The sequence below is a fragment of the Artemia franciscana genome, unplaced genomic scaffold (assembly GCF_032884065.1).
Source record: "Artemia franciscana unplaced genomic scaffold, ASM3288406v1 PGA_scaffold_23, whole genome shotgun sequence".
Classification (NCBI taxonomy): Eukaryota; Metazoa; Arthropoda; class Branchiopoda; order Anostraca; family Artemiidae; genus Artemia; species Artemia franciscana.
Genome location: NW_027062649.1, coordinates 1,595,965 through 1,606,364, shown reverse-complemented (window position 1 = coordinate 1,606,364; position 10,400 = coordinate 1,595,965). Strand labels below are relative to the sequence as shown.

Genomic DNA, 10,400 nt, shown 5'->3' with positions numbered 1-10,400 from the left:
CCTAGCTACTGCTGGAAAGCAGATAATAAGTAGGAAAAAGCTTATGAGTCTTCCATAGTTGGAATAGAAGGATACAAACCACAGAGAATCAGTCAAATATGCATGTCACCGTTCCTCAGAAGAACAAGTTTTTAAAAGATGTTTGTATTATTTTAACTTTTAGTTACTAGAGCTAATGATCGAAAGTTTTGGGTTATTCTTTCAGTTAGTGTAAGCAAGAGTTGGTTCTCTATTTTTAGTTTTATGTAATACCCTGATTATAATCAAGAAAAAAGCCGTCCTTTTTCTTTTTTGGAATAGTAAGAGACAAACCACAAAGAATCAGGCAGCTAACTAAGTCCAATATATACAATGTTTTGTTCTTCTAATGATGGGTTTTTAATCAAACAGTTCGTGGTGACGAACGTGGTAAAAGGCGTCCCGGTTCAATAGTAACCAAACTCTTAACACAAAATTTTTATACGAATAGAATCCCCAAAAAAAGTTTATTCTGATTTTAAATATATAAGTTTCATCAAGTTTTATCTTACCCATCAAACTTTACAAGCCTGAGAAAATTTACCTTATTTTTGAAAAAAAGGAAAAACCCTCTAAAAGTCAAAAAATCTAGACAAAAATCTTACCATCAGATTTTGCGCATTAGAAAACCGAACTGTAGAGGTTTGAAGCTTTTTATTGGAATAAATACAGATTTTTGTAGTTCTGCAAGAAGAAAGATCAGGGATGCATGTTCATTTATTTTTACCAGAGGTTTATCATATCAACTCATTCGAACGGAAATTAAAAGTTCTAGTGCTTTTTTTATCAAACAAAATTTAATTAATTAATAATATTTCTTATTTAAAAAGCTGCATTTTTATGCACAATCTTGATGAGTGGGCGTTCTCAAATTGAGTGCCAAAAATAGATAAAATTAATTTCTTTTCTGGAAAATTCTGATGGCTTATGCTCAATTGGCAGATGAGAAGAGGAAAGATGGCTACACAAATCAAAATAATTCAATTTTTTTTTATTTTAATTACAAAAGGCACTAGGTGTATCAATTTACTTTAAAATGAGCAATTAAACAACTCTCTACGATGCTCCAGTGCCAATATAAATGTGGAAAAGAAAAAAAAGAGAAAAACCATGCTGTATATGAAGATTATAGTGGTTGTAGCCACTTTCCCTGAATTTCAAACCAATATGTTTTTCATGTTGTTCAAGCCAGGGGATGAAAAGTTTCAAATATAGGGTTTCAGACAAGGTGGTTCTAATAGTGTACTTGGTAGCACAAAAGTGTGCTTGGTTTCATTAGGGTAATGGACTATTTATTTTTACTATGGGGTGGAAAGTCTCTTATTAGTTTGCTAGCTACAGCTGCAACCCGGAAAATTTTTAAAATGTACTTGTTTTAGTTACTTCCTAGCTAAAATAATGAAGATAGCCGCAGGGCTTAGTTCTCTTTTCTATAATCTTCATTATTCAAGCCAAGGTGCTGTAAGTTTCTTATATAAGGGTGCTTCAATATATATAGTTTGTGCTTCAATTCTAACCCTATTTTTTGGAGTTCTTGGGTATTGTATTTCTTATTATTGGACCAGATCATCTCTTGCTTAGGTGCTAGCTACCATTGCAACCCAGATACTAGGTTACAATCTACCACTAAAACCTTGTTCATTTAAGTATAACGCAAACTATTTTAAAAATAAGTCCTTAAAAACCAAATTAGCACAGTAAAAAGATTGTTGGAATTCTACTCAGAAGGTCCCAGGCTCAGTTCCTGCTGGAGGCAATTTTTATACATTTGATGATTTAAAGTATAGGAAAACTGATATTAAAACTTGCACATGAGATCCTCTTGACTAGCAATTTGGATGATCGATCCTTGACCGATGTAACTCTTAGATAGAATGACAGAAAACAATTTTTCAAAGAAAATTTAAAACATGAAAATACTTATGGCTTTTTCTTATCTGTTACATTAAGAGACAAACCTCAGAGAATCAGGTGGCTAATACTTAATTTAATTTGTTTGGCCGTTTTGCTTCGGGTTACCTTTGGCCATTATGAAATACATATAGCCCGAACCTTCGTTTTTAAGCAGAGGTTTGGTAGACATTGATGACCTTATCAAACCTAATCATCATCGTTATTATTTCATCATCTGTTACAGTAAGAGACAAGCCTTAGAGTTGTTTTTAACGAAGGTTTATCGCAAAGGTTATAACCGCTAAGGTTATTATGTCAACTGCAAAATATTCATGATACCCGAGCAATAATTTGTATTGTTTATTTCAATCTAGGAAATTACCTGGAAATTTTAAAATTAGTTTTGTTTTTTGTTAGGTTCTTGCTACTTGACGAGTGACTTTAACTTGTAATGTCATTTTATAGTAAGAATTACAAAAAAAATATGACAGAAGATATAGTTGCAATTGTTATTGATAATGGGTCAGGTATTTGTAAAGCAGGATTTTCAGGAGATGATGCCCCAAAAACATTGTTTCCTGCTGTGGTTGGACGTCCAAAACATACGGGAGTAATGATTAATGCTGGTAGCCAGGATACTTATGTAGGTGATGACGCTCAAGCAAAAAGGGGAATTTTGAGACTTAAGTATCCTGTTGAGCATGGGATTGTCACAGATTGGGACGATATGGAAAAGATCTGGCACCATACCTTCTACAATGAACTTCGAGTTGCCCCAGAAGAACACCCAATTTTACTCACAGAAGCGCCTCTTAACCCAAAAGCCAACAGAGAAAAAATGACTCAAATCATGTTCGAAACTTTTAACACCCCTGCTATGTATGTTGCCATCCAAGCCGTCCTTTCCCTCTATGCATCTGGAAGAACCACTGGTATCGTTCTTGACTCTGGTGATGGTGTCACCCACACCGTACCCATTTACGAAGGCTATGCCCTCCAACATGCCATTTTGAGATTGGATCTTGCTGGTCGAGATTTGACCGATTATTTGATGAGAATTTTAACTGAGCGAGGATATTCCTTTACTACCACTGCCGAAAGAGAAATCGTTCGTGATATCAAAGAACAACTTTGCTATGTTGCTCTGGACTTCGAAGAGGAGATAGCATCTGCCACTAACTCAGCATCTCTTGAACAGAACTATAAGCTACCTGATGGTCAGGTCATCACTATAGGCAATGAGAGATTCAGATGCCCAGAAGCCTTATTCCAGCCATCTTTTCTTGGTATGGAATCCTACGGCATTCACGAAACTACATACAAGAGTATTATGAAATGCGACGTCGACATCAGAAAGGATCTCTATGCCAGCATCGTTTTGTCTGGTGGCTCTACCATGTACCCTAGCATTGCTGAAAGAATGCAAAAGGAAATTACTGCGCTTGCACCATCCACCATGAAGATCAAAGTTATTGCCCCGCCTGAGCGTAAATACTCAGTATGGATTGGTGGCTCTATCTTAGCTTCACTCTCAACATTCCAAGAGATGTGGATTTCTAAGCAGGAATACGACGAGTCTGGACCATCCATTGTTCATAGAAAATGTTTTTAACTTGTTATGCCAAAAAGCGAACATACCACAAAATGTAACATTGATGAAGAAATTCTGTTGAATGATGAGATCATTATCTTACGTTTAATTTGGCTTAAATAGGGGAATAAGACTGACTCAGATACTGGTTATCATTCGTTAATAAGCAAGGAATGAAAGTTTTTTCTCGCTTCTCAGTTTTTGAAGGCTTTTATTATTTTTGGTTATGTAATTAAATGAAGGAACAATCATAAATGTTTTTTGGTCAAGAGTGGACATAAAGTCAATTAAATTAAAAGATAATCTTTGATACTCGTCTGTTACCATTTCAAAAATAAAAGGCCCTTGGCTTTTTTCTTTTTATCTATAGATGGTCAAATTACAGAAGTGATCGATATATTTAGTCTACAACAGTAAATAGCAACCAAGTAAGATCCGGATTTTAGCAATAGCAAGAAGCCAAGTAAGATCCAGGTTGCAGCGGTAGCTAGCGAACTCATAGTAAAAAACAAATAGATTCTGATAAAAGCAGAAGTACACTATTAGAACTGCCTTGTTCAATACCGCTATATAGGAAAATAACTGTCCCTTGGCTGTTTTTGTAATACATCGACACGCCTTCTTTTTTTACTAGCTCTGTCAGCCGCAAGCCTGATTTCGCGTTGCTCTAGTGGTTCCTCGACATGCCTTCATTGATATAAAGCGAATAATTTCTCTTTGACGTTAGTAATACTTTCTCTTTGAGCTACAATATAATGGTACTTTTTTTCTTAGCTGCAAAAATTTATAAAGACATCATATTGAATATGACGTCATGTATTATATATTGACGTCATATTGTAACAGACAACAGATAACAGACAACACACAGTACATCTATATATATAAGAACTAGCTGTTGGGGTGGCGCTTCGCACCACCCCAACACCTAGTTGGTGAGGCGCTTCGCGCCCCCCCCAAGCCCCCCCCGCGCGCGTAAGTCGTTACGCGCCATATTAGTTTTTTTGTAGTTTTTACCTTTTTTAGTTTTTTTCTTCTTTTGTATTAATGCTAAAGCCAAGGTTCAAACCTGGAGCCTCTCGGACCTAGAACCTGAAACATAACGCTTTACCAACTCAGCTACTTCGGCTTGAATACATTCGTTTTGAGCAGCTTCCTCGGGTGTTGCCATTGTAGGTTCTTCAGTCATTTTATAATTATAAATTTCTCTTTCAACGGTCTTCTTACAATTAAAAATTTGTCTTTGAACGATATTCTTAAATACCTGTGTCCTGGTCGTCATTTATATTCCCTGTGTCCCGGTCGTCATTTGTGTCCCGGTATCCCAGTCTGTAATTTCTCTTTGAGTGTCCCGATCGTTATTTATATTCCCTCTGTCCCGGTCGTCATTTGTGTCCCGGTCTGTAATTTCTCTTTGAGTGTTTTTTCTTTTTAGTATTTTTTAGTTTTTTACATTTTTTCTTTTTTCAGTTTTCTTTTTCTTCTTTATTTTTCAGCTTCACTATGAAATACATATCGCCGAACCTTTGTTTTTTTAACTAAAATCTGGTAGGCATTGATGACCTTATCCAAGTCAAAATCCCAAACCCAATCATCATCGCTATCATTTTCAGTTTTGATATATTTTGACTCTCGCTGTCCAGGTGGATCTTCATCTAACTGTGCATTTTTGCGTTCTTTAGCCTCAAGCCTGTTTCCTTGCTGTTCTTTTGATTCCTCGGCACGCTTTCTTTTCTGACTTTCTCTATCAGCAGCAAGTTTTTTGGCATAGACTCTTTGAGCATCTTCATCGGTTTTTTGCCATTGTAAGTTCATCAGTCATTTTCAACTTAAACATTAATAGATTTCTATGTGAACATATATGTCTTAAATATCTTTAATGACGTCACCATCATAGCAAAAATGACGACAACTAACTTCATGACGTCAGTCGACACAGAAACATGACGTCACCCGACAGACAGACACACAGACAGACAACTTATTTTTATATATATATAGATAAGTTGTTTGAGTGTTGACTGACATCACACATGTTTGTTGACTGACGTCATGTTAGTCGATTGACGCCATTATAAGGATTTAATATTATGCCGTCATGTATGTATTATGTATGTTTGTATATGACGTCAAAGTCTTTGTATATGACGTCATTATAAGTATATAAGAAAGCGTTTCAAAGAGAAATTTTTAGTATAGATCTTAAAATGACAGAAGAAACAGCCGCGGAAGCTGCTCAAATAGTTAATTCAAAGAGAAGTTTTAGTATAAATCTACTATGGCAGTAGAAGCAGCCGAGGAAGCTGCTCAAAGAGTTAATGCCAAAAAGGCTTGGGGCTAAATAATGTAAAAACGCGCAGTTAGATGAAAATCAACTTGGACAGCGAGAATCAAAACGTATCAAAACTAAAAATGATAGCGATGATGATTGGGTCTGGAATTTATGCTTAGATAAGGTCATCAAAGCCGAACAAAGGTTCGGCGATATCCTATCATTTTTTTGGTAGAAGCCAACGCCTATCGCTTTAATATTAAATTGATAAATTCAGCCACTAACAAAGAAATGGATAATAAATGCAGCACAATGAAATACTATGCCTATAGATTAATGATTCGTCCTTTATTACATTTACATATAATCCATCTTGGGATTAGATACAACAGCTTATACATCCTTAGACAATCGCCGGTTCATAGACATGACACGACGGCCCGTGTCTTCCGGCAAAAGTTGCTCTCCTTCATCTCCTACAGAGCTATGGGAGAAATGCAAACCGCAAATGGCCGAGAATGTACTCCACCGAATACGGCTAGAAAGGTCAGATGTGACCTTGGACTTTACAACAGAAATTTGTAACTGCACTTTAGTTCTGATTGAAGATTTGTGTTTATCTATTGCAAACAAACTTATCAAACATTTGGGAATACCTTCACCTAAACGTACTGTTTCTATTTCTACATGTGTAGAATGGGATCGTGAACAAAGTTACAACACAATTGATCTATTGTCGTATGTTACAGACCGGGACACCGGGGATCAAGGAATATAAATGACGACCGGGACACTCACAGAGAAATTACAGACCAGGACGCGAGGATACAAATGACAAGCGGGACATCTATCTATATATATATATATATATATATATATATATATATATATATATATATATATATATATATATATATATATATATATATATATATATATATAAATAAGTTGTTTGTTTGTGTGTGTCTGTTGACTGACGTCTTGTTTTTGTGTTGATTGATGTCATCTTTGTCGACTGACGTCATTATAAGGATTGAGCTGTATGTCGTCACGAAGTTGTTTGTCGCATTGTTTGTTATGACGAGGCTTATTATATGACGTCATTATAAGTATTTAAGAAGATCGTTCAAAGAGAATTTTTTATTGTAAAATAACAAAAGAACCTACGACGGCAACAGCCAAGGAAGCTGCTCAAAGAGTCTATGCCAAAAGACGCGGCTAATAGAGAAAGTGTGAAAAGAAAACGTGCCGAGGAATCACAACGTCACCGTGAAAACAGGCTTGCAGCTGATAGAGAAAGTAAAAAAAGAAAGCCTGTCGAGGAACCAGAAAGTATGAAAAGAAAGCGTGCCGAGGAATCACAAGAACAGCGTAAAAACAGGCATGCGGCTAATAGTGAAAGTCTGAAAAGAAAGCGGTCCGAGGAACCACAACAACAGCGTGAAAACAGACTTGCGTCTCAAAGAGAAATCACCAAAAGTAAGCGTGCCGAGGAATCACAACAACAGCGTGAAAACAGGCTTGCGTCTCAAAAAGAATTCACCAAAAGAAAGCGTGCCGAGGAATCACAAGAGCAACCTGAAAATTTTCGCCTGGCATTCAGGTACAGCCCAATTGATGATTATAGCTTGAGTAGATGTGTTCAAATCGGGACTCTGTCTAGAATGTGTCCCTATTACAAGGCCTTGAAATTTAATGGTGAAACAATGGGAATGGGAATGTGTTGAGCCTCAGGAAAAGTTAAACTTCCTCTACTGGCTGCACCACCAGAGCCATTGAAGACTTTGCTTACTGGAACTACATCAGAATCTAAGCGTGTTTTTTTTATCAAAGATCAGAAAATATAAGTCGATGCTACGAGGCCCTACAATATCTTATCATTTTCTGGGATGAAGCCGACGTCTATCATTTTAATAATAAATTGCAACATCCATCCAATAACAAACAAACGGATAAGAAATGCAGCGCAATGCATTAATTTATGCACTAATTTATGGGCACACGCAAAAACATTAAAATTAACAACAAATATGCGTGTCCGATTGCAAAACGATGACTCTGGTCAAACATTTTCAGATCAATTGCTGGCAATTGGAAACGGAAAGCTCCCAGCAGACTCAATTTCAGGACGTATACAATACCTGCTGAATTCTGTAATTTAGTGACGTCCAAAAATGAATTGATTGAAAAAGTATTTCCGAATATTCTAAACAATTATAAAAATAATAAATGGCTAAGTGAAAGAGTGATGCTTGCACCCAAAAATATAGACGTCCACGAAATCAACAATATTGTTTTGACCAAGATTCGAGACCAGGCAGTCCTTTACAAGTCAGTCGACACAGTTTTGGAACCAAATGAGGCGGTTAATTATCTACCTGAATTTTTAAATTCCGTGAATCTTTCAGGGTTTCCACCACACGTGCTACAACTAAAAATAGGCGTATCAATAATACTGTTAAGAAATATCAACCCACCAAAGCTTTGCAATGGCACGCGACTTGCCGTAAAAAACAATGGAAAACGTAATAGAGGCCACAATCTTGACAGGGCCTTTTGAGGGTGAGGCTGTTCTTATTCCTCGCATTCCCATGATTCCAACGGATCTTCCTTTTCAATTTAAAAGATTGCAATTCCCAATTCGATTAGCATTTGCAATCACCATCAACAAAGCTCAAGGTCAATCATTAGAAAAATATGGTATAGATCTCAATACTGATTGTTTTTCCCATGGACAATTGTACGTTGCATGTTCGAGGGTCGGTAAACCTGACAATCTATTTATATGCAGCGACAATTGGACAGCGAAGTATATTCGCAAGTTTTACGCAGTTAATTTGTATTGTATCTACCTATCTATCTATCTATATAAAAACGAGTTGTGTGTATGCATGTTTGTTTGTTTGTAAAAAGAGCGTTTGCATATGACGTTATTATTAGTACATAAGGCTTTGTATATGCACAGACAATGGGAAAGCCAAGAATGTTGTATATTCGCAAGTTTTACGTAGTTCAAAACACATATATAAATCTATCTATATTCATAGGTGGTACACAGGGATACAACTACAATGGTGCGTAACTAATATGGCGCGTAACGACTTACGCGCGCGGGGGGGCTTTGGAGGGGGGGTTATGAAATATATATATATATTTGTCGTTTGAATCAAAGAAAATTATTTACTTTTGTTTCGTTGCAAAACCCGGTAAAAGTCATAATTTTTTGACATTTTTATACAGATGACCCGTCTTTTAACCAGGACTAGAACTTCCCCGTTCAAAGGTCACAAAAATACACTGAAAAAAAACTTTTAATGTTAAACCTCAACACAACACAGTAAAATCAAATATGTTTTGCTATTTTTATTACCTTTTTTGGAGAAATCTCTATGTTGAGATTTGAAATTTCTAAGCTGAATGTTAAGATAACTGAATGTTAAGATAACCATTTGTGGTTAAAGACAGTAAAATGAAATATTTTTGCCGTTTCGGTGACATTTTTTTGGAGAAGGCTCCTTTTTGAGCTTTTTCTATATATAAAAAAGGAAAACTTCCATTAAAACCCAATATTTCAACAAAAGAACTGTATTTACTTTGTTTTTGTCGTTTTTGCTTTTTTTTTCCTTTTTAATGAGATAGCCCGTTTTCGAGCCAAGGCTATGTTCTCGTCATTAAAAGGTAAAGAAATGCCCATTTGAGTAAGGCAATTCAATCACAAAATGACATTTTCTTCGTATTCAATGCAAAATACAATAAAGCAGCATATTTTTTCATATTTTGTGACAATTTGGTGAAGAGGCCCCATTTTTTTTTTTGCCAAAATCAGAATTCATTTATCTAATGGTAAAAAGTCTATTTTAACCCAATATTTGAATGAGATAATCATATTTACTTCATATATCATTGCAAAACATAGTAAAGCGTCTTATTTTTGCCTTTTGGTGACTTTTTCAAGGAATAGGTACATTTTTTTGCCAAGACTAGCCCTCTCTCATAAAAAGGTAATAAATTTAAACAACATATCTTAATGAAAAAATGCATTGCTTAGTATTTCGTCGAAAAGTACTCTAAAATATTCAGTTTTCTTAGTTTTTGCGATCTTTTATGGAAAAGCTAGATATTTTGGTCCAACCTTACTGATAGGTAATAAAAACTTATTTGAACTAGGCAATTGAATCAAAGAACTACATTTGCTTTGTATTTTGGTGCAAAACAATGTGAAACGTCATATTTTTTTGTCATTTTTATGGTGAAAACCAATTTTTAGCTATGACTAGACCTTCACCATTTAAAAGGAGTAAAAAAATAAATTTGAATCATGTGTTAAAATCGAAAAACTATATTTGCTTCTTTTTTGCAAAACACAGTAAAACATCAAAGTCTGGCTGTTATTTGTGATTTAGTCTGGCTGTTGTTTTTTTATGGATAACCCTCCTTTTTTTAAGTCAAGAATAAGCCCCCCTTAGAGACAGGTAAAAAAAATAGGTTTGAAATTCACATTTTAATCAATAAACATATTTTATTTATTTTTTTACAAAAAGTAATAAAACGTACAATTTCTCACTTTTTTTGACATTTTTAAGGAATTTTTTTAGCCAAAACTGTGCTCACCTCATTGAAGGGCTA

General features: G+C 35.3%; 1 protein-coding gene across 1 annotated transcript; it reads left to right on the top strand.

Annotated features, from left to right (window-relative positions):
* Positions 1-2,364: 2,364 nt before the first annotated feature.
* LOC136041488 (actin-3-like) lies at positions 2,365-6,611 on the top strand. The gene has a single exon (XM_065726184.1). It carries the CDS (start codon positions 2,396-2,398, stop codon positions 3,521-3,523), a length of 1,128 nt encoding a protein of 375 aa, XP_065582256.1. The 5' UTR covers positions 2,365-2,395; the 3' UTR covers positions 3,524-6,611.
* Positions 6,612-10,400: the final 3,789 nt, after the last annotated feature.